A 24,842-nucleotide genomic window follows, 5' to 3' on the forward strand; every position below is an offset into this window, starting at 1 on the left:
GGGTATGACAACATAGCTCCAGCAGCCAAGCTAACCAGTTGTTTCTAGCTCTTTCCTCAGTTAGTATATATCATGTTCTTGGCCACGCCTTTCAACTCTGAAGTCTCATTTTCTCTCTCACTATTTAAATGAATTTATAGGCACCAATTCAAATTGATTTCTGTATCCTCCGAGTAGAATGTCCTAAGTTAGTGGAAAATATGTTTCTTTAGATGCACACCAGGAATAATTAAGTTAGACTGTAATCCATCAAACAGCCAACTAATATTTATGTAACATCTATTTTGTGTATTTCACGGTGTAAGGAGCTCATTGTGAAGGTTTAACAGATTATAGATTGCTCAAGAGGTCTGTGTCCTTGAAAAGCTAATAATGGTTATTTTGTATTTTAAATGACAAATGCTTGCTGGTTGCTTGGGTCTTCTTCATAATAGAGATTTAAATATAACGGAGGGGTAAAGAGTGAATTCATTCAGACATTAGGTTTTTGGAGAGTAGTAGCAGATAGTTGTAATAAATGACGTGGACTTTTCTTGTTAGAAGGGAATCCTTCTGGGACCTTCCAGCTTACAAAGCATTATTCTGACAAAGAAATGTTACATAACCCTAAACTGACCATGATCTGGTTGCTTGCAGAAGAAGCTGCCAGGCTCTTGAAATGGTCATTTCTGATTCCCAAAAGGTGAAAAAAATAAGTTAGCAGTTAGAAAAGATGGAAGGTCACATGCTTCCCAGTTTGTCCTGCTTACGTATCGGATGAGACGCCTGTAGGCCTCTGGGACACTACTACAACACTCATTTATAAAATACTGCTTCTATGCACAACATGCTTTGTGTAATTATTCTTCATCTCCTGGAATCTTCATGGAGGCCCGCTCTCCCGCCTGTGTGCACCAACAGATCTATAACTCCACATGACTGGAAATCCTATTTTTGTTCATTTTCACAGTTAAAGGATTTCAAGATTTTGCGCTTTCTCCTCAGCGATTAGTTCCATCGGCCTGCATCTTAACAGCCGAGAACATGGCTCTGCAGGCCAGGGCATCTGTGTTCAGGAGACTGAGTTATCCTCCCGATAATCCTCCCAGTTTCATGCTAGCAGCTTTTAAATTGTTCAGTATTTCAGAAACACCATCATCTCAGCATATTAAATATTAAGGGCCTCCCTCAGCACCCGAACCTTGAAGTTATTCTCTGTAAAATCTGCGCGAGTGTTCCCAGGGCACAGAAAGAACGTTACAGCGGGGGTTTTTGGAAGCAGCATGGCTATAAACGTCATTCCCGCCCCTGCCGTTCACAAGGGCCCATTTGCTGTGAAATATTTTGAAAACACAGCTGAAGCGGGGACAGCGCAGAGCGCAAACATGCAAAAATAGGAACGAGCCGAACGTGATGGAAGGACGAAGGGGGGGTTCAGGAAATGAACATAAACCTCTAGGGAACTACGCAGGCCAGGGGCTGCGGTTTGGGGACCACTGGGGGCCGTTCTCTAGGACTGGGAGGCCTCGCGGGTAGAGGAAGCCGTCGTCGAGCTCGTTTTTCTCCCCGCAGCACCGGGAAGCAGTGGCTGCCTGGGCCACAGTCCTCCCAGTCCCAAAAATAGCTGCACAAACCGGAGTGGCGCGCAGGCCTGCGGCGCTGGGCGGAGCCACAGGCAGCTTATCACCCCCAGCCACAGCGCTGTAGCCAAGTCGCAGCAGCCGCGCCCAGAGCTCGCCCTTTATAGCCAGTCCCTTGAGCCCCGCCCTAGCAACCGCCCCTAGCAACGCCTAGCTCCAGCGCTCTGCGGTCTTATCGGCCTCGCGCAGGCCTTTCCTGTCCCCTCCCCCACGCCAGCTCGCGTGACGCCGGGCCACGTGACCGCCTTCCGGAAAGGCGGGGGTGAGTGGTGGAAACTCGGGAGGCGGGGCGCTGGAAGACGAGGCCTTCCGTCATCGAGATGCGACCGGATGGCTGTGTCGCCTAGTGCCTGTCGCAGTCCAGAGGTTCCGTCACCAGACGAAATGGCGGAGGCTGCGGTGGTGGCGTGGGTTCGCGGCCCCGGCACCGTGTGGAAGGCGCTGCCGAGTGTCTCGGTTGGGTGCTCCGTGCGCGATGTGATCTACCGACACTGCCAGGAACAGGTGAGGATGGCGGTTCCCGGGAAATGGGGGAGAGAGATCACCAAGCCAGGCTGGGTTCGTTATTGGGTGCTTCTGACTAATGTGGGGACATTCCTCTGCTAGTCAATAGCTGTCGTTGTTTTGTCCCCCACGTCGTAAGAGAAAACTACGTCCATTTACTGCGCTTAGTCCAACCTCGACTACAAACTCTCGTTCTGTTTCTTTTATCCCCTCAAATGATACCTTTAAGGTTCTCTTCTTCTTACATTCACATTATAGATAGGAATATGCTTTCTTACCGACCCTCAGGATACCCACCCAGGCCAAAGAACGGTTAGAGAAGGATATGGAGTCATCCTGACAGAGCCAATCACTCACAGATATTCTTGGGCCTCTTCTTTAGACTCTGCCATGTGGATATGAAACCCTGGTTAAGTGCTTCTAAAGTTCTAAGCTTTAATTCCCAAAGAAGCAAGCTTATACTGACTAGGAAATCGCAAACCTCTTCAATCATCTAAAGAGTTTACTGGATTCCCTGAGTCTAATTTTAATCTGGGCATTTGGTTTAGAACGGTTTTTCTGTATGACTGCACCTTCGTTGTAGTCTGTTTTCTCTGCTTGTTATGTAGAAACATAACAAATGTTAAAGTGTCAAATCTGTTCCTAAAGAGACTTGGACCAGTTCCAAGGAGAATATGTGGTTTTCTAATTGCTTTGTTTGTCCTTTAAAAAACAAGGACAAGAAAGTCTTTTCCTTGTTTGTTTTGTTTTGTTTATCGAGACAGGGTTTCTTTCTCTTTATAGCTCTGGCTGTCCTGGAGCTCACTTTGTAGACCAGGCTGGCCTCAGAAATCCACCTGCCTCTGCCTCCCCCAGTGCTGGGATTAAAGGCGTGTACCACCACGCCCGGCTGAAAGTCTTTCCTTGTAGCCCAGGATGTTCTGAACATACTAGATGGCTGGGATTATTGGTGTGCCCCGCCACATCTAGCCTTTGTTTTCTTCTCAATTCTGCGGTCTGGTAAGAAAAACAGAACCTTTTTTTAACCATTCGAATTCAGATATTTTCAAAAACAGGTGACTTTCAATGTATTTGAAGAATAATTTTCATGTTTTATTTTTAAACTTAAAATTTATCCTTAAACAATAGAATCTTAACAATGAGGAGTGTTGGAAATACACTTTTGTGAAAGGACCCAGAAATAAGGCTGGGCCTGATGGTGTATGCCTCTAATCTCAGCACTTGAGAGGTTTGGGGGTTCTTAGCCACGTCTCTGTAGTGGCTTTGGGGCAGCCTGGACTATGTGAAACCCTGTTTGAAAACAAAACAGCCTCCTATCACCTCGTCCTTAGATTTAACAGAGGCAATGTACATGGACTATGGGAGATAGTCCCATAATGATCCATGAAAAAGTTTTATCTCTCACTGAGAGAGGAGGAACTCTGCCCTGTTGATCATTAGCCTTAACAGATATCAGTAAAGGTGACTACGCGTTAATAGGAAACTCCCAAGGACATACTACAATAGTAAAATGCTGTAAGGACCTTGACAATCTACTCCTTTCTTATTTGCTGGGGGGAAAGTTGGTTTTAAAAACTGGAGATGAGAAGAATTCGGCTGCTGAAGGTGTCAGTAAGGCAGTGACTTCCTGCTGCCCTTTGTCACGAAGGCCCAGGTCTGTGTACAACTTCTAACTAGGGGTTCCTGAATAGAAAATTCTGCATCCAAAATTTGTAGTTCCAAGGGAAGAGGAGCCTGGTGTGTTCAACAGTTCAAGCCTGACATTGATCATTTAAGTTTCTCTCAACCTCTTTTCTTGTAGCGATGCTTGGTTTCTTGTTAGGAACTGGAGACATTTGCCATGGTTTGTTTGCAGCTCCTCATGGCAGAGGGTCAGTACATTTGACCTTAGTGGACTGCATGTTTGTCTCTGGTGCTTAGGCTGATCTTGCAAAGGTGTGGGGGAATACAGTGTATTGGAACATTTATAATCTACACATTTGATAAAATAGGAAATTCTTCCAAATTATTTTTTCTACTAGAAACTTAATAAACAGGATTTTTTTAAAAAGATTTATTCTGGCCGGGCATGGTGGCGCACGCCTTTAATCCCAGCACTCGGGAGGCAGAGGCAGGTGGATTTCTGAGTTCGAGGCCAGCCTGGTCTACAAAGTGAGCTCCAGGACAGCCAGGGCTATACAGAGAAACCCTGTCTCGAAAAACAAAAAAAAAAAAACAAAAAACAAAAAAAAGATTTATTCTATGTGAATACACTGTTGCTCTTTTCAGACTCAGCAGAAGAGGGCATCAGAACTCATTATAAGTGGTTGTGAGCCACCATGGGGTTGCTGGGAATTGAACTCAGGACCTCTGGAAGAGCAGTCAGTGCTCTTAACCACGGAGCCATCTCTCCAGCCCAATAGACAGGAATCTTAATTAGAAAAGCAAGGGGTTGGGTGATGGCTTAATGGTTATGAGCACTTGTTGCTCGTCCAGAGGACTCAGATTTGGCTTTTAGCACCAGTGTCAGGCAGATCACAAACAACTGCAACCCCAGCTGCAGGGACGTGGATGACTCTGGCCTCTGAAGGCACCTGCACCGACATGCCCATATTTATATACAAACATGTAATACACTTATACACAATGAAAAGGGATTTTAAAGGGAAATCCTTTTGTAAAAAGGAAATAAAGTACAGCTTTGATTCAGTCTCTGCCCCTCTCTGAGCAATTTTGTTTGGAAATAAAGTTTCTGCTTTCACATTAATGTCTTTCAAAGTTGTTTAAAAATTTGGAGTCAGTCACTTTAATACCACCGTCAGGGAGGCAGAGGCATGTGAGTTTGAGGATAGCCTGGTCTACCGTGAGAACTCTTTAATACCACCGTCAGGGAGGCAGAGGCATGTGAGTTTGAGGATAGCCTGGTCTACCGTGAGAACTCCAGGACAGCCAAAGCTATGAAGAGGAACCCTGTCTCAAAACAAAACAGAACAAAAAAATTCATATACAATATGTATTAAATATAAAGATCTTAAAGTGATTTTTAGTTTATAAACAATATGAGGTGAATCTTTACAACTTAAGGTAGACAGTTACATGGACTAAACGACCCTTTATCCTAATTTTGTGTAGATGGCCCCAGTCCCCAGCTGGGGAAGCCCTATCTCTTGTTTGCAGTGGTGTCTCCTGTACCTTCCCATCACTGAGAAGGAAAGAGACTGCTTCTCTTCACATTAGCACTTCTGTCATTCAGCCCTGTGTGCAGCCTGCCCTTCTCTTGCTGTGGGTGAACTGTCATTATTCTACAATTAATTTGTAATTACCTTCTTTGTATAGTTAGGCTCTCTTGATGACACAGCCAAGAGAGTTTCTGTTGGAGGATTGTCTCTACCAAATTGACCTGTGGGATTATCTGGGAATCGTTTTCTTAATTGCTAATTGATATAGGAAGGCCAAGGCTACTGTGACTGTAACCAGGTTATCCTGGAACTCACAGAGATCTGTATGCCTCTGCCATCTATGTTCTGGGATTAAAGGCATGGTCACCTTTCCAGGCCAGTAGTTTTATTTAGAGTGAAACCTAAAATTCTCACTGAGTGTGGCAGTGCACATCCTGGTGTCTTGCAAGTTTGAGTAGACAATCTAGGCAACATATTGAGATAAGAACTCTATTACAAAAACAAAACAAAGACACCTAAAATGTACTCCTGACTCTTCCTTCTCCTCTCTCCCTACTTACACATGTCAGGGTGATATGGCATTTTAAGCTTTGGATCAGTTTTGATATTAAATTGACCTCCAGCGTATAAAGGTCAGGAGAAATGAGTGAGACTTCCCCCTTGCTAGATCTGAGCCCTGTGCATGCACTACCGTGAGTCATGTGACCTGCAAGAGAGGAGGGTGCATATGTCTTTGCAGGAAATAACACAGGTTTGATCATTTTTGTTTTCAGCTCAACAAATAGTCTTCTAACCTATTAGCTGCTTAAGGTGATTAATAAGAGTAAGTTAGGCCTCGTCTACTGTCATAAGGGCATTAAAACCTTGCTCTTGTCTCCAGGAAGTTCCTGTGGAATGCTTCTTTGTGAAGTGCAATGGAGTCCTCGTTGATGCCGGTGATGAGGTGCAGCATGGAGCCGTGTACAGTTTGGAGCCCAGGCTTCGTGGGGGGAAAGGAGGTAGGTGGTGCTGATGGCCTTGTATAGCAGCCTGTGAAATGGAGACTTGCTGGTCTCTGGCATACCAGCCTTGGGTTGCCTTGTGAAATCATTTATACTAAGTTTTGGGTAATTTTGGGGGGGGGGGCATATTCTCTTTCAGTAAAAAATAACTCTTAAAAATCCCAGCTTCTCCAGCTAGGCTTCACTTTAAGGAGGTTAGATGATAAAAGTAACCATTATTCCTTCCAGTTTGTTGAAGGACAAACTTTCAAACAATCTTTGCCTGCTTTTTTCAAGATTTGTCTCCTGTTGTACTCTTCTAAGGGTGACCCAAAGTCATCTTAGGAAACAGGTTTTCCCAGGTCAGGTAGATTAAGGTCCTGGCTGTACTGATTAGTTAAGAAGAAAGCAAAGAGGGCTGGAGAGATGATGGCTCAGTGGTTAGGAACACTGGCTGTTAGAGACTCTGACTGAGCAGAGTCTCTAGAGAACCAGGGTTCAATTCCCAGCACCCACATGGCAGCTTACAATTGTCTGTAAATCTAGTTCCTGGGGAACCATGGCACCAGCCATGCATGTGGTACACATATCTGGGCATACAGGCAAAATACCCATACATATAAAATAAATTAAACCTTTTGGTTTGGTTGGTTTTTTTTTTTTTTTCAGACAAGGTTTCTTTGTGTAATAGAACCCTGGCTGTCCTAGAACTCACTTTGTAGATTGGCTAGCCTCAAACTCAGAGATCAGCCTGCTTCTGCCTCCTAAGTGCTGGGATCAAAGGTGAGAGCCACCACACCCAGCAAATAATTAAATCTGAAGAAGAAGCGGAGGAGGAGGAAGAAGCCAAGAAAGCAGAAGCCTGCAGACTGCACTAAGAGCTGGGGGTTTCTTTGGATGCACAAGCGTATTCTTTATTTTTATTTTTGGTTTTTCGAGACAGGGTTTCTCTGAGTAGTCCTGGCTGTCCTGGAACTCACTCTGTAGACCAGGCTCACCTCAGAAATCCACCTGCCTCTGCCTCCCAAGTGCTGGGATTAAAGGCGTGCACCACCATGCCCCGCACACAAGCATATTCTTAAGTTTTCTCAAGAGTCTCAGCGTAGTCATCCTGCTGTTGAAATGTGTTGCTAAGAAAGCAGCATGTCCGCAGATACCAGCAGTTTAAGGCTGCCCTCACCGTAAACATCATTTGTCTTTAAGACAAGGTCTTGAGAAGTAGTTCAAACTGGCCTCGAACTTGTGGCAAGTGTGCTGCCTCAGTTTCCCAAATGCTGGGCTTATAGGTGGGTGCCCTCATGCCAGGCTCACTTCATAACTTTGAAGTTTGGGTTTGTTTCTTTGTTAATTTATTGTGACATTGCTACAGGGTGACTGTAACTAGCCTGATCTTGAACTCAGTATAGCCCAGGCTGGTCTCAGTTTTCCTCCTTCAACCTTCACATAGTGTATGAACCACCGTACCTGCATAGACCAGGCTGGCCTCAGACCCACACACCCACTTGCCTCTGTTTCTCTCTAGTTGGTTGTAAACAGAGTTGATATAGATGCTACTGGTGGCTAATGTGGTGCGCTTCTTACAGCAAGTTTGTGCTGAGGGGAAGGCACAGGCTTTCCTATCGTGAGCCACTGTCTGCACCATCACATGAGTCTTGTAACTCTGTACATGTGGCGTGTATTCCTGTGCATGTGTGTGGGTTATGCGTGTGCATATGTGTGGGTTATGCGGAGGCCGTGGGTTGAGTGGGTTGTCTTCCGCGGTCACTCTTCACTTTATCTGTGGAGACAGATTTCTCACTGACCCTGCAGCTCATCAGTTTGCCCAGTGAACTCCGGGGATCCTCTAGTCCTGTGGCTGGGGTTGTAAGCGTGTGTCCTGTCCAGCTTGTAGGTGGAGCTGAGGCTCCAGACGCAGCTAATGTGTGGCTCTACAGCAGGTAATTGACTGATTGAGCTGCCGCTGAAGTCCCTTCGCTTAGTTCTTCACCTAGGAACCTTGGTCTGGCTTTGGCTAAAGCTTTTCACGGATCCTACTGTACAGTACAGCATTCAAATGGATGGATACCTTAGTGTCCTGGGTAAAATCTTAGATGCCCATTTTCTTTTCAAAAAGAAAAAGAAAGAAAGGAGTGCATTTTTAGTCTTAAAGGCTATTTTTATTAACCTGCCTTGGATCCCTAACCCTCTTATCCGTGTATTTTGGTTTCAGGTTTTGGGTCTATGCTTCGAGCACTTGGTGCACAGATAGAGAAGACAACCAATAGAGAAGCCTGCCGGGATCTCAGTGGGAGGAGATTACGAGATGTCAATCATGAGAAAGCGTAAGCTATCTCCTTTTAGTTAAATCTTTGTCTTGGTTGGGGTTTTATTATTGTGAAGAGAAGCCATGACCACAGCAACTCTTATAGTGGCAAACATTTAATTGGGGCTGACTTACAGTTTCAGAGGTACAGTTCATTATTATCATGGCAGGAAGCATGGCAGTGTGCAGGTAGCCATGGCACTGGAGAAGGCACCAAGAATTCAACATCTTGATCTAAAGGCGGCCAGAAAGAACTGTCTTCTGCAAGAAGCCTGGAGGAGACTCTTGATTTCACACTGGTGGAGCCTGAGCATAGGAGATCTCAAAGCCCACTGTCTTAGTCAGGGTTTCTATTCCTGCACAAACACCATGACCGAGAAGCAAGTTGGGGAGGAAAGGGTTGATTCAGCTTACACTTCCACACTGCTGTTCATCACTAAGGAAGTCAGGACTGGAACTCAAGCAGGTCAGGAAGCAGGAGCTGATGCAGAGGCCATGGAGGGATGTTACCTACTGGCTTGCTTCCCCTGGCTTGCTCAACCTGCTTTCTTATAGAACCCAGGACTACCAGCACAGGGATGGCACCACCCACAAAAGGCCCTCCCACCCTTGATCACTAATTGAGAAAGTGCCTTACAGCTGGATCTCATGGAGGCATTTCCTCAAGGGAGGCTCCTTTCTCTATGATAACTCCAGCCTGTGTCAAGTGAACACACACAACCAGCCAGTACACCCACTTACACAATGATGTATTTCCTCCAACAAGGCCACATCTCCTAATAGTGTCATTCCCCATGGCCAAGCATTTAAGCACATGACTCTATGGGGCCAAAACTATTCAAACCACCACAGTCTTTTACAGTATTGTGACATTCAACATGACATCCCTTTCTGGAGAAGTATAATATGATTAGGAGTCCATTAATTGTCTAGGGAACATTTTTTTACATAGTCAAACTGCTTGGGGGTGAGTTCTGGGAAATACCTTGTTAACAGAATTCCTGATCAAGCCACAGAGGGAGCGTTAGAGTGCAGATGAAGAGATTGGTGGACTGATGCATGAGTGTGGCTTGTGAGACATGACATACAGTTTCCCGGTAAACTTGATGGGATTGTTTGTCTCTTGTGCTTGTGGTTTTTTGAGATAGGGTCTCTCTCTGTAGCTCTGGCTATCCTTTAGCTCACAGGGTGGCCTTGAACTCACAGAGATCTGCTTGCCTCTGCCTCCCAGTGCTGGGTTTAAAGTTGGTCGACACCATGCCTAGCATAAGTAAACTTGACTCAAGGCAGAGGTGTAAGTGGAGCAGTACTAGAGCAGCAGTGTGGTTTGGTGGTAGAGCACTTGCCTAAGGTCCTGGCTTTCATCCCTGTGATCACCCTCCCCTCATAACTAGCTAGGTAGGTCCGATGTAGTTATTAGCAAGCAGTGTGTCCCAGGCTTGACTGGCCTTTTACACTACTTGTGTAAGCATATTTAAAGCATCCAAGGTAGTGTCCTGGGCCTGTCTCGAGTCCAGTTAATTTAAAGGGACTTTTCATCAAAAAGTCTAGGACAAGAAAGGCATATATGTAAATAACTGTTAGCTATGAACCTTCAGCTTCAAGTTACAAATTGCATGTTGTGTTTTAAAAATACTGTTCTAAACTGGGTGTGGTGGTACACTTTTGTCTTAGGGTTTTACACTACTTGTAGCTGGAGGTGTTGGGTTTTTTGTTTTTTGTTTTTTTTTAAATAACACAAACAGGTGAATAAATATTACTATGACTACAGTGTTATTAAGTAATAAGAGTTTTTCAAGTCCTTCGCAGTGTGGGACTACCTTCATACGCATGGTCTGCCGTTGATCTAAGTGCTGTGTGACATGTGATGTGTAAGCCTGTGCACGGTGCACCATCCAGTTACGTCCTTTCCCTTCCCCAGGATGGCTGAGTGGGTAAAACAGCAAGCCGAGCGAGAGGCTGAAAAGGAGCAAAGGCGCCTGGAGAGGCTGCAGCGAAAGCTTGCCGAGCCTGCGCACTGCTTCACCAGCCCCGACTACCAGAGGCAGTGCCATGAAATGGCTGAGCGTCTGGAGGACTCAGTCCTCAAAGGTAAGAGCGAGGAATCCTCCGCGTGCTCTGCGGCCCCTGGAGCCAGGGTCCGTTGCTCATAATGGACCTTGAGCATGTTGGAGGAGGGTGAGGAACAGAACACATTGGAGCCTCTGCTCAAAACTCAGCACAGCCTGTTATCCCGAGCTGACCCTCCCCACACCCAGCACAGAACGGATGCAACTTTAGTGTGCTTCTCTGGAAGTCCCTTAGGCTCCTTAGCCTGGCCTCTAATGGCTGAGCCATCTCTCCAGTTCATCTTTTTTTTTTCTCCCTGTGCAGTGCAGGGCTAGGGGAAGTCTTCAGGAGTTGTGTACATATGTCAGCATATTTAAAGCATCCAAGGTAGTGTCCTGGGCCTGTCTCGAGTACAGTTAATTTAAAGGGACTTTTCATCAAAAAGTCTAGGACAAGAAAGGCATATATGTAAATAACTGTTAGCTATGAACCTTCAGCTTCAAGTTACAAATTGCATGTTGTGTTTTTAAAAATACTGTTCTAAACTGGGTGTGGTGGTACACTTTTGCCTTAGTTAGGGTTTTACTGCTGTGAACAGACACCATGACCAAGGCAAGTCTTATAAAAAACAACATTTAATTGGGGCTGGCTTACAGGTTCAGAGGTTCAGTCCATTATCATGAAGGTGAGAGCATGGCTGTATCCAGGCAGGCATGGCGCAGGAGGAGCTGAGAGTTCTATGTCTTCATCCAAAGGCTGCTAGTGGAAGACTGACTTCCAGGCAACTAGGGTGAGGATCTTATACCCACACCCACAGTGACACACCCATTCCAACCAGGTCACACCTATTCCAACAAGGTCACACAGAAGATGTGCCACTCCCTGGTCCAAGGATATACAAACCATCACAACTTTTAATCCCAGCACTTGTGAGGCAGAGGCAGGTGGATTTCTGTGACCTCCCACCCTCCACCCCCTACCCCCCACGCCCGCTCTATAGAGAGAGTTCCAGGACAGCCAGGGCTATACATAAACACACACCCTATCTTGAAAAAATGAAACAAAAAGACAAAAATCCAGACAGTGTCCTAGCTAGGAGTAATAGTGACGCATGTGACCCTCCCACTAGAGCAGAGCACACAGGATCAAGGATCAGGGTCATCTCCAGCTACACAGTGTGTTGAGGCTAGCTTGGGCTGAATGAGGCCTGGCCACAAGCAAGTGTGGTTCCATAATGTTTTTTTTGCATTTGAGATTAACCTCATAATCATTTAAAAATCTGGTATGACAATTTACATTCATCAGGTGAGGAACAACCATAACTAAGTCTGTGTGAAAACTTGTTACTAAATACAGAGCTTCAGATTATAGATTGTATCCTGATAGCAACTGGCTAAATTTTCACTTAGGTATGCAGGCTGCATCCAGCAAGATGGTATCAGCAGAAATCACTGAGACTCGGAAACGGCCTAACAAGTCAAAAACGGACCAGGAAACTAGTGCAAAGAAAAGGAAATGCTTTTGGTAAGTCCTTCCTGTTTCTTCCACATTGATCTTGGAGGACTTGTGTGCCGTTTCCACCTTGTCTGTTGGACAAGTGCCAGTCCTCCCCTCCCCCCTTCTGATTTTCTTCTTCTTTTTTAATTTTTAAGATTTATGTATTCTATGTATATGAGTACACTGTTGCTGTCTTCAGACACACCAGAAGAGGGCATCAGATCTCATTACAGATGGTTGTGAGCTATCATGTGGTTGCTGGGAATTGAACTCAGGACCTCTGGAAGAGCAGTTGGTGCTCTTAACTGCTGAGCCATCTCTCCAGCCCCCGATTTTCTTTTGTTTGTTTGTTTCTTTCTTTCTAATATTTATGTGAAATAGGGTACTGCTCTGCCTGCCAGGCTGCCCTTCAGCCTTTGGGGCTCTCCTGTGTCAGCCTTCTCTGCTTGGATTGCAGATCACCAACATGGGCTCCACACTCAGGGCTCAAACAAGCACGTTTTTAAGTAGCATTGCTGGGAGCTCTCAGAGCACTCAGAGCTTCAGATTGTGTTGATTGGTGCCCTGTACACACTGAAGCCATTTGGCAGAATGTGAACGATAAATTTGGGTGTGTAAGTGGTCTGTGTGTGTGTGTGTGTGTGTGGGTATGTGCACACGCTATTCTCCTAAAATTACCTGTGAAACTTTCCCTTTCTGTATTAATTCCAACTGTTGATAGGTAGACACAGTAAAAAGCCATATGAAAGTGCTTAGGTCTGAGGGTGCTGGCGAGAGCATGGTGCTCCCGTCTGGCTTTACAGTGGTTGAATGCAGCCCTCTTGAGTTGTTTCCCTGTTTATGCCTCAGAACGTACTTTTCTGAAACTTGCCTACTTGCCATCTTAAGCTAACCTGTGTTCCTTAGACATAGTATTCTCCATGCAGGGAGAGGTATAGGCTGGGAATGGAGTCACGCTCTTCTGCTTCTTCCCACAGGTTGGGCATGGATGGGCTGGAGGCTGCCGAGGGGTTCAGTACTGGAAGCTCAGAGGACAGCTCAGAGGATGACAGTGAGGATGCTCCTGGGACTTTGGAGCAGAGCTGCCGTGCTCGGGAAAATGGCAGTGATGCTGTAGAGGTGGCAGCCGACCGACCTGGCAGTTCTCAGAGCTCGGCCTCTGGTACACACTCCGAGTCACCTGAAAAACTTCAGCACCTCATGACCGAGCCTGGGCAGGGCATTTTGGAGAACGCAGGAACTGAGCCAGGAGAGACCTCTGACAAGGAGTACAACGAGAGGAAGACAGACACAGAGGAGACGCCAGCAAGGAAGGAAACAGAGAGTCCTGAGCCCACAGAAAAGGACCAAAAGACAGGAATGTCTGGTGGGGACAGAGCTGCCGTGGCTTTGTCTGGAGAAGACAGGAAAAGTGTCCCTGCTGCTAAAAACAACTCAGGAGACACAGTATGTTGGGGTCTTGTTTTCACTCTAGCAGGGGCTGGGGGTGGGAGTGTGGTGCACACTTTTAGTCCCAGCACTAAGCCAGCCTGGTCTGCAGAGCGAGTTTCCAGGGCAGCCAGGGCTACACAAAGAAACCATATCTCGGACAGACAGACAAACAAAACCGATTAAACAGACTGGAGAGATGGCTCAGTGGTAAAGAGCTGTCCGTCTCTCCATCCATTTAGTCTGGTTGGTTTTGTTGTTGTTTTGTTTAAGATAGGGTCTCACTTCTGTGCCTGGCTTGGGACCCAATCCAGGCTGCCTTGAACTCAGTGTAAGTCTTCTCAGCCTTCTAAATCTATGACTACAAAGTAATCTACTGCAGGGTTTTGGGTTGTTTGCTTGTGGTTGGAATAGTGTCTGATCTGCACAGTAAATGGTTAAGATGCAGATGTGCCTCTTCCCCAACAGCTGCATAGTGAAAAACATTTAATCCCACAGATGAGAGAAGCTTGTCCCCTCTAAGCTCTGAAACTACACTGTTCTGCCACTAGGTGGTGTCCTTGGTGCCATGTTTTTCAGTTCTAAGATAGAGCTTCTCATTTGGCCTCGTTTGGAATTTTTCTTTTTCTTTTACTCTTCTTCTTTTTTTAAGTGTTTTTTGTTTGTTTTATGGTTGAGGAGGTTTTTAATGTAGATAGGAGAGAGAGTACAGCCAGAGGCATCTGAAAAGGGTTCAGATGGAATTGGGCTGTGGGGGGTTGGAGATGGGGAGGGAGGGAGGGAAGGAGGGAGGGCAGGGTGTGGGGCAAGTGCACCCATAGCTGAGGACCCAGAGGCCAAGAGAGCAGAGGGCCAAGTGGCAGAGACGGCTGGTTTCATAGAGAATGAAGCCCTGTTCAAGACAGGGTCTCACTGTGTGGCCCTGGCTGTGTTGGAACTCACTATGTAGACCAGGCTGGCCTCAGACTCAGAGACATCTTCCCAGGTGCTGAGATGAAACTCAAACACTACCATGCCTGACTTGTATTCATTTGTGTGTGTCTGTCTGTCTGACGGTCTGTCTTTGTGTGTATATTCATGTGTGTATGGTTGCCCAGATAGTCCAGAAGAGGGTGTCTGATCCCTTGGCATTACAGGTATTTGTGAACCACCTGCGGCTAATATCCAAACTCCAGGCCGCATGATAGGGCACTGGATGTTCTTGAACATTGAGCCTTCTTTCTAGCCCACGGTTTATTTCTTTATACATGCAATAACAAGTCTAGATTGGTACTTTCAAGTTGATGAAGTGAGCTGTGTTTCCTGCTACTAAATTGAGACTCGTGGTTTTCTTTCCCTTTCCTTTTCTCTTTCTTTTTCTTTTTTTGAGACAGGGTCTTTCTGTGTAGCCTCTGCTGTCCTGGAACTCACTATGTAGACCAGGCTGACCCTCTGCATCCAGATTGCTGGGATCAAAGATATGTATACACACACACCACACACACACACACACACCCTGCCCCCTAGAGTTTTCTTTCTTATGTGAGACAAAATAATTGTCACCTGGATATAAAGGTCTTTCCTATAGAAGAGAAAAGCCCATTTCTTTTATCATTAAATCTAAGTCTCACATTCTGTCCTTTTTGTCCTTTTATTTGGAACCTTTAGCTTAAGAGCTGCCAGCCCCTACATGGCAAGGACTATCCCTAGCGCGCTTGTGAAGGTGAAAGGAGAATCCAGAGCCAGAGTTGTCCTCACACACATGCCTACACTTGTCACACACAGGAAGGACATTACGTTTCAGGGAGCGGGGGAGATGGCTCAGTTAAGAGAGCACTGGCCTCTCTGCCAGAGGACCTGGGTTTGAGTCTCAGCACGTGCATGCACACACAGCTGTCTTTAACTCTAGTTCCAAAGGATCTGATTGCCCTCCCTCGCCCCCCAGCTATGAGGGTACCAAGCACACACGCAGTTCTCAAGACACACCTGCAGGCAAAATACCCATACACATAAAATTAAATAAAACTTTAAGAAGGAAGAAAAATCCTTGCAGGGCCTTAGAAGTGTTTAGTTTTGTCTGCAAGTCTGTAAAGGTGTTTCAGGTAGAACAGCTGCGAGCCCATCGCACGCATCTTCCTTAATCACCATGTAAGTGGAAGCAAGCACATTGGTCTCCTTGCGTAGCCAGTGCTGAAAGCTCAAAGCTCGTGGAGCTCAGCGTAAGAGGAAGCGTGGCTACTCACCAGTATTAGCCTTTGGGTGCCTGCTCTTACTTATGATACAATTGTAAGAGTAGGCTTGCTCTGTATTACAGCTGGTGAAATCTGAAAAGAAAGAGTAACACTAACAACATGTTCTGAGCTGGGAGTGCTGGGCCTCACCTCTAACACCCCAGCACTTGGGAGGGAGGGAGGCAGAGGCAGGAGTGCTGCTAAATGTTTTAGGCCAGGGATACATACATAGCAAGACCCAGTCTTAAAAAGCCAAAACCAGATGCCAGGTATGGTGGTGTGTCCCTGTATCCTAGCCCTTGAGAGGCAGAGACAGGAGGGGGAGGAGTTCAAGGCCAGCTTCAGCTACATAAGCAAATTCAAATTTAGCTTTGGGTATATGAGACCCTGTTGTGGGACTGAGTTTGGAACTGTATGCATGTCGCTGTCATGAGTGTGTCTAGTCAGTAGCAGGGAGAAAGTACAGCGAATGGCACTGCCTTAAAATAGAATGTGGTGGGTCTTCAGTCTTCACAGGCTGGCTTTAATGTTTCTTTTTCCCATCAGGCTCTTGGTCTGGAAGCGGTGGATCTGTCAGCATTCAGCTCTGCAGCCGAGTTGGAGTCGCTGGGTTTGGAGAGGCTCAAGTGTGAACTGATGGCCCTTGGACTGAAGTGTGGGGGGACCCTGCAAGAGCGCGCAGCCAGGCTCTTCTCTGTCAGAGGCCTCGCAAAGGAGCTCATTGACCCAGCTTTATTTGCCAAGCCTTCCAAGGGGAAGAAGAAGTGAATTTCCTTGGCACACTTCCTCCGCTGTGACAGACTTGTGGCCCGTGTTCCTTTTGATACTAAAAGCCAATTTTTTAATAATTTGGATCTAACTAGTCTCTTTTCAAACTAGTCTCTCTTCAGTGGTACCTGGGCTTGAGGTTTTCATTGGAGGAGAAAACTTTTGTATGTTATTTTTCTGTTTTTGATGTTTTTGTAAGAGACTTCCTCTGTAGCCCAGACTGACCAAGAACTGTGTGGTTCACTTTGGTCTCAAACTTGCAGTGATCCTCCTGTCTCGCATGAGCTGCTGTGCCTGCTTTGTCAGAGGTTTATACATTTCTTTGGCTTTATATACTGTGTCACTTGAGTAAGATATTTTCAAAAAATTTATTTGTGTAACCCAAAGCAGTCAGGTTTGTAGACACAGATATTCATAACATTCATTTTAAAAACTTGTTTCTCTTTCTAGGAGAGAGAGAATGAGAATATGAATGTGTGTGTGTGTGTGTGTGTGTGTGTGTGTGTGTGTGTGAGACCAGGGATGGAGCCTAGCTGCTTCCAGGCCTCTCACTGGGGATTTTTATTCTAGCTAGGGACCTGTTTTGTTTGGTTTTCAAAGAATCAGTTTTTTTGTCTTTGTGGATTTTTCTCAGTTGTTGATCTCATTGGCGTTTGAATTGTATTTCTCCTACATACCTTGTGTTTATCATTTTTCTTTAGCTCCTTAATTCTTTGATCACTGATTATAGATTTTATTTTTTTTATTATTATTATTCTTAGTGTATTGCCCAATTAGCAAATGTCTGTATTTTCTGTAAATGTTTTATTGATAGTGACTATCTGACTATTCAGGACAGAAGGTACCTGGCATCCTTTTTGTGACTGACCCAGGATGGGGTCTGACATGATCTGTGTCGTGTGTGTTGGAAAGAACGTACCCTCAGTCGGCAGCAGGGTGGGTGCTGGACACCTATCATGTGAGGGGTTGGTCGGATCGGTCAGATGACCTGCCTTCGCTGGTTTATTTTCATGAGGAACTAAGAGCAAACTCAAATCTCAATTAGGATTGTGGCAATTGCCTTTTTTGAGATTAAAAAAAACTTCATCAGCGTTTGCTAAGTTATCAGTTATATATTAATTCAGTGACTTTATATGCCTGGCTCTGGGCTGGAGAGACTGCTCAGTTCTACGAGCACTGACTGCTCTTCCGAAGGTCCTGAAGGTCCTGAGTTCAATTCCCAGCAGCCACATGGTGGCTCACAACCATCCGTAGTGAGCTCTGACGCCCTCTTCTGGTGTGTCTGAAGACAGCTACAGTGTACTTAGATATAATAAAGAAAACTTTAGGCTGGGGACCAGAACGAGCAGGGTCGATGGGAGCGAACAGGTCCTGAATTCAAAAATTCCCAGCAACCACATAATGGCTCACAATCATCAGTTCAGCTACAGTGTACTCATATACTATACATAAAATAAATAAGTAAATAAATATTTTTTTAAAAACTATGGCTCTGATGGGTTTTGGATTTTTCCCCCATCTGACAGTTCACACATGGACACTGTGTCCTGCTCGGGTCCAGTTTCTACTTCTCTAACTCTTCTGTTCTTACTTTATATTTTAAAGCCACTGCAAAGTTCTTGTACTTATTGAACATTACATCATGAAATTCCCTTCATCTCTGGTGAGTTTCTTGCTCACCTGTATTATCTAAAGCACAGCCCTCCAGCTTTGTCCTTGTTTCCACAGTGCGTGTTTTCTGTTCCTCTCTCCTTGCTCCTCCTGTCTGCTCTTCTGCCCTGGAGTTTGCTGAACTTCATGGCTTTGTACATTTATTCCATTAATAAATTTGGAAAAAATTTTAAGCAATTGTTTTGGAGTTTTGGGTTTTTATTTTTTTGTCATCCTCCCCCTCCCCCCAGATATCCCTGCCCTGTCTTGACATTGTCTCTGCTCTCTCTGGGAATTACACAGATATGCTAGCCCACCGTGTAACTGTGGCTCCCCTAAGTTACCAAATCTGCTCCATTGTCCCTTGACTCCCATGACTGTCCAGTTTCTATGATGTAACCACGCTGCGAAGAGTCTCCGAGGCAAAGTCGCCTGGTAGAGGGGTCTGGAAGCCTCAGGATCCGGAGGAGGAACAGGCTAGACAGTTGTGCTTCCCAACAGGAAAGAGACGAATTTCTGTTGTTTGGGGAGGATCACTTTTCTATAGCATGTGTGGCTGAACCCTCCTTTCTTATTGTACTGGCTGGTTTTGTGTCACCTTAACACAAGCTACAGTCATCAAAGAGGAAGGAGCCTCAGTTAAGGAAATGCCTCTGAGGTCAGGCATCGGCTCAATTAGTGATCAGGGGTAGGCCTAGCACACTGTGGGTGGTGCCATCTCAGGGCTAGTGGTCCTGGGTTCTTTAAGAAGTCAGGCTGAATAAGGCAAGGGAAGCAAAGCCAGTGAGCAGCAGTCCTCGCCCTCTCTGTCAGCCCCTCCCGTCAGGTTCCTGCCCTGACTTCTTTCAGTGATAAACAGCAATGTATCCTCATGTAGGTATCTATCTGAACCTTAAAAGGACATTTGAGGACGTTTGAAAGGGCCAGGTACAGTGGCTTGCACTGTTTTGTTTTGTTTTGAGACAGGGTCAGAAATCTGCCTGTCTGCCTCCTAAGTGCTGGGATTAGAGGCGTGCGCCACCACTGCCTGATCACACTTTTTTTTTTTTAAGATTTATTTCATTTATATGAGTACACTGTAGCTGTCTTCAGACACAGCAGAAGAGGGCATTGAATCCCATTACATATGGTTGTGGGCCACCTTGTGGTTGCTGGGAATTGGACTCAGGACCTCTGGAAGAGCAAGCAGCCAGTACTCTGAGCCATTTCTCCAGCCCTGGCTTGCACTTTGTAATGCCAGATACTGAAGAGTCAAGAATTGCTTGATCCCTTACGTTTGGAGGCCAGCCTTAGCAAAATGACAAGACACTATCTGAAGACAGCTCCCCAGAACCCCCTCCAAATGTCGGGTGCAGTCCTTTAGATTTTATAAAATTCGATTTGTGAGATGAAAGCTTCTTTGAGCTTCTGGCAGGTCAGTTGGACAGCCATACCTGAAGAATTTCTGTTGTCACAGCAAGTGGCTGAACCTAATGGCCAGGTTAGCAGAGCTGTGCCCTGTCTTGGGAGTGTGAGCAGCCCTTGGTCAGCTCCTCACAGGCAAGTGGACCTATTACTGGTGATGTAAGATCATTGTTGTGATTGACCTTGCAGCACGGAAGGCTTGGTTTGTTTGCGGTTCTTGTACTGGATGGCTGCCATTCTCCCAGGATGCTGATGGGATCTGCTGTGGGCATCTCACCTTTTCTCATTTACTCAATTTAAAACACCAATAGCAAGTTCCTTTTAGGTACAGAACCCAAGCCAGCTTGAGGGGAACTGGGTCTCTTAGGGTGTCCCCAAAGGGAGCCCTGGTGGTTAAATGGTGCGTCCTGGTGCGGTCAGGTGTTGCACGCAGGGTGTAGGCATCTCTTCCACAGACTTAAGGAAGGCCAAGTCGACTGGGGCAGAAAAGTGCAAAAGCTGTCTGTGGCCTGTGAGATGTGGCCTTGGCCTTGCCAGAGCAGAGCTGGGTGACTGTACTAGGAAAAGTGCCTATGGTGTCAGTTTCCCTTTATTGAAGGGAGCGTCAGTGTCTAGCAGAGAGGTGACATGATTTCCAGGCTATTTACGTCTAAGACATCTTGATGCCAAACTAAGACAGTTTGGCATATTGGTACACACTGTGGCCCTAGCACTTGGAGGCCAGGGTAGGGAGATAGAGTTTGTAATCAACCTGGCTGTACAAAGAAACCCTGTGTCACAAACACCCAGTAAGCCTTTTATAATAATAAAAGCTGCGACTGTCACTCAGTGATAGTGTCTAGGGATGCAGCCTTGGGTTTCATTGCCAGAGTTCCAGGGAGCAGGGGATAACACTTCTCAAAATGAAAAAGATATGAAGTAGTGCGGGGTGTGGACAGACGCTCGCTGGGAGTGCAGTTCTGGCTAGTGCACTGGGCCTGCTGGAAACCACTGATCTTTCCACGTGGCTTGCCTGGCCCGCTTTGTTGGCTCCTCCGGGAAGGCGTGTCCCATCTTTGCCCTTGAAGTTCAGTTCATCTTTAGGACAGCGCCCATACTGTTTCCAGCTGTGGGTCTCAATGAAAGGAAGCTGCAGCAGGCTCTGTGGTGGCCTTTGCTCTGTGGACCTGTGCTCCCAGGCTTTATCAACTCATGAGTAAAACTCGGGAGTGAACACATGCACCCAGGTAATGGCTTTCCTCGGAGCGCTCTCTGCCACAATTCCCACATAGCCTGCTGCAGGCTCAAGCCTCTTGCAGCCTGGAACCCTCTCCGTCTGACCTCGTTTATCTATGTCTCAGGCACAGTAAGTTCTGGGCTGTTGTTGAAACAAACCAGAGCTGCTCAACTGTCCCAGCTAGCTCTGACTGGTTCCCACCTGGGACAGACATTTTCTGAACACCTGGTCCACAGAGATGCCTCATTCCCTCTCTTTGACTTGAAGTGCCAAATCCCTGTGTGTATCTCTCTGTTTTATGGAAGAAGAAAAATGGGCCTCTCCTTGTGTGGATACACAGATGCAGAGTTCTATTTATTTCATTAGTGTCTGGCACATAAAGTGTTGTACCGCACTTGCAGACTTAATTCATGTATTGCGATACTCTAATGGTGTAGCCTATAAAACAACAGAGTCCCAAACATGTTCGCCGTCCTCAGGATGGTTGAAACCTCCCACAGATAGGCATGTGCCTTTGAAGGGTGTTGAGCAAAATGACTAGAACCATCTTACCAAATGCAACCTAACTGAAGGAAAGCCTACAGGGCAAGTCTGCAGGAAGGGAGAGTTCACCACCAGCCCTGGGAAATACCATCTACTGCTTCTAGGTATAGTTGCATACCCTTGTGAGCCCAGCATGAGGGGTTGGGAGGAAAGGGGAGGGGAGAGATGGGGAATTTGAGGCCAGACTAGACTACACAGTAAGATCCTGTCTCAAATACACTAATTAAAGCTGGGTGTTGTGCACACCTTTAGTCCCAGCAGAGACAGGTGGCTCTCTTGAGTCCCAGGTCACCCTGATCTACAAAGGGAATTATAGAGCAGGTGTCTTAGTTAAGATTTTACTGCTGTGAACAGACCACAACCAAGGTAAGGCTTATAAGGACAACATTTAATTGGGACTGGCTTACAGGTTCAGAGGTTGAGTCCATTATCATCCAGGTGGGAACAGGGCAGCATCCAGTCAGGCATGGTGCAGGAGGAGCTGAGAGTTCTACATCTTCATCTGAAGGCTGCTAGTCTAAGACTGACTTCCAGGCAGCTAGGATGAGAGCCTCAAAGCCCATGCCCATGGTGACACACCTACTCCAACAAGGCCACACCCAATAGTGCCACTCCCTGGACCAAGCATATACAAACCATCACATTCCACTCCCTTCCCCCCATAGGCTTGTTCAAACACATGAGTCTTTGAGGGCCATACCTACCCATAGCATAATAAAAAATACATTTAGCCCAACTTCCAAAGCCCCCATAGTCTATAGAAGACTCAACAATGTTAAAAGTCCAAAGTTCAAGGACTCCTCTGAGATTGATCCAATCACTTAACTGTAATCCCCAAAGCAAGACCGGAAACCAGCTGGGCAAACTTCAAACTCTGCATCTCCATGTCTGAAGCAAAGTGGTCTTCAAATCTCCAACTCCCTTTTGATCTTTGTTGACTGCAACAAACTTCTTTCCCCTGGGCTGGTTCCACTCCCTGTTAGCAGCTTTCCTCAGCAGATAGCCTACAGCTCTGGCATCTCGAACATCTTGTTCCTGAGTGTTCTCCTCCTGAGTGCCCGGCTGCTGTTCTCTTTTTTTTTTCTACCTTTTTTTTTTTTTAAATGTCTACCAAGGTCTTTTCTTTCTTTCTTTTTTATTTATTATTTATTTTATATGTAAGTACACTGTGTCTCAGACACACCAGGAGAGGGCGCCAGATGTCATTAAGGATGGTTGTAAGCCACCATGTGGTTGCTGGTATTTGAACTCGGGACCTTTGGAAGAAGAGTCAGTGCTCTTAACTGCTGAGCCATCTCTCCAGCCCCCTGCTGTTCTCTTCTTAATCACCGCTAATTTCTTAGCTTCCAGCATCAATTGTGCCAGTAGTCCCTTCTATTCTTGACTCTAAAGCCAGAGCCACATGGCTGAAGCTGGCAAATTTTGCTGCTTGCTGGGGCTGGAACATGGCCCCCTTGATCTATTACATTATCACTTTCTGTTTTCCAACTCCTTCACTGCATAAGCTTGGCTGCCCTGGAACTTGCTCTGTAGACTGACTTTGAACTCAGAGATCTTCATTGCTCTGTTTCCTGAACGCTGTGATTAAAGGCATGTGCCACCATTGGAGACTTAAGCTTTTCTTCACCTAGAACCTGCTCTGTCCTAGGCCGGCCTTGAACTCAGAGAACTGCTTGCCTTTGCCTCCTGGGATTAAAGGGTTTTTTTCTACCAAACCTGGACCTAAATTTAGATGGGTGGGATCTTGCCCCTAGGTCACCACTCCTTTAATTCAATTTAATATCTGTGAATACAGGATTCAGTTTCATTTCACTTCCTGGTGCCCCATTATATTTTTCCTTTCTAAGCTTCTACACTTGCTCAAAATGCTCTTCATGAGACTTAACTAGAGAACAAAGTCTATGCTGGGCGTTTCTCAGACTTCCTTTGTCAGTGCAATTAATATAAATCTTTTTACCTTAGGCTTAGAATCTTCAGACAAGGGCGAAAGGCAGCCACGTTAGTCACCAAAATATCACAAAAACTGTCTCTTGGACGCATATTAAAATTCTTCTCTGAAACCTCCAGAGCCAGGCTTCCACAGTTCAAATCATCCTTAGCAACAAAGTCTTCCATATTTCTGCTAGGATGGCCCACTAAGCCACATTTAAAACATTCCACTGCTTTCCAAATCCAAAGTCCCAAATATCCACAGTCTTCCACACAAAAGCATGGTCAGGCCTATCACAGCAATGCACCATGCCAGGGTAGGCTTGATGCAGGGGGAGCTGAGAGTTCTACATCTTCATCTGAAGGCAAACAGAAGGCTTCCAAGCAGCTTGGACAAGGGTATTAAAGCCCACGCCCATAGTGACACACCTACTTAACAAGGCCACACCTCCTAGTAGAGCCACTCCCTTGGCCAAGCATATACAAACCATCACAACAGGCAGGGCTGCACAAAGACCCTGTCTTGAAAAAAACAACACTAAACAACAAGAAAATTGTAGGGTAGAAAGACTTCTTGTGGCCACTAGAGGGGGCTGTGTACCAAGTTACAAGGGAAGCGGGGCAGGGGGAAGCCCAGAAACGGTGGGAGCCTGAGACAGTGCAGTGGGTCCACCACAGGTAGGGCACGGGGTTCCCAGAAGCCTGTGGCTCCCAACCCTACCTGCTGGGGGCAGTGCTGGTGTGGGAAGCCGGCCTGAACGTGACAGGACTGATTTAACTTTGTGGTGCTGGAAACTGAGCTTCGATCCATAGCTAGGTGAGTGTTCCACCTATGAGCTATACCCAGACCTCTCTGTCTTGGCTTTTCTGATTCTACCGGTCTTCTTTCTAAAGGTCATGAATAAGTCACTTACAGGCACGGTCAGCCTTCCACACAACACTGTTCCTCCTCGCTGACGAATGCTATCCTGACCATTTGCTGGTTTCTGTTTTGTTTTAGCTGGGAGGATTTGAAAATGTATAGAATAGGTGCCACTGGTGTTTTATTTTTGTGCTATCAAGAAAAATCTTGGAGCCGGGTGTGGTGGCGCACGCCTTTAATCCCAGCACTTGGGAGGCAGAGGCAGGCGGATTTCTGAGTTTGAGGCTAGCCTGGTCTACAAAGTGAGTTCCAGGACAGCCAGGGCTTTACAGAGAAACCCTGTCTCGAAAAACCAAAAAAAAAAAAAAAAAAAAAAAAGAAAGAAAGAAAGAAAGAAAGAAGAAAAATCTTGGGAGAGTCTCCATTGCTCCAAGGCCTTGGTGTGGCTGATCTCCAAATGGGTGGCCTTGGCTTCTGTATGGGACTCTGTCATTCATCATTGGGGTGGGGACAGCCCTTGTCCTGCTATAGAAGCAGCTCTGCTCATCACTGCCCTCAGACCTCTGGTGAAGCTGGAGATTGTCACAGAGAGGACAAAGAACTTGATCTAGTACCAGTCAGACTCCTGTCAAAATTAAGTGTAACTGGTAGAAAGCCAGAAGGTTCAAGGGCCAGGTCCTAGTGCCTAACACTGGCTATAGGACAAGACGACTAAGCACAGTG

The 24,842-nt window shown here is 46.1% G+C and overlaps 1 protein-coding gene across 1 annotated transcript; it reads left to right on the forward strand.

Annotated features, from left to right (window-relative positions):
• The first annotated feature begins 1,924 nt into the window (after window positions 1–1,924).
• Window positions 1,925–18,364, forward strand: Sde2 (spliceosome associated SDE2). Its single transcript, XM_021162589.3, has 7 exons — window positions 1,925–2,123; window positions 6,162–6,279; window positions 8,471–8,582; window positions 10,485–10,654; window positions 12,022–12,136; window positions 13,087–13,555; window positions 16,294–18,364. The coding sequence occupies exons 1-7, from the start codon at window positions 1,950–1,952 to the stop codon at window positions 16,513–16,515; spliced, it is 1,380 nt and encodes a 459-aa protein (XP_021018248.1). The 5' UTR covers window positions 1,925–1,949; the 3' UTR covers window positions 16,516–18,364.
• The last annotated feature ends 6,478 nt before the right edge of the window (window positions 18,365–24,842 follow it).

This window comes from Mus caroli, unplaced genomic scaffold (genome assembly GCF_978045245.1).
Source record: "Mus caroli unplaced genomic scaffold, Mus_caroli_1 scaffold_1, whole genome shotgun sequence".
In the NCBI taxonomy this organism is placed as follows: domain Eukaryota; kingdom Metazoa; phylum Chordata; class Mammalia; order Rodentia; family Muridae; genus Mus; species Mus caroli.

Excerpts from the sequence above, each read along its gene's own strand:
- Sde2 (XM_021162589.3), top strand. The coding sequence starts at position 1,950 with ATGGCTGTGTCGCCTAGTGCCTGTCGCAGTCCAGAGGTTCCGTCACCA. Across the intron at positions 2,124-6,161 it reads ACCGACACTGCCAGGAACAG|GAAGTTCCTGTGGAATGCTT; the intron begins GTGAGGATGGCG and ends TCTTGTCTCCAG. Across the intron at positions 10,655-12,021 it reads GGAGGACTCAGTCCTCAAAG|GTATGCAGGCTGCATCCAGC; the intron begins GTAAGAGCGAGG and ends ATTTTCACTTAG.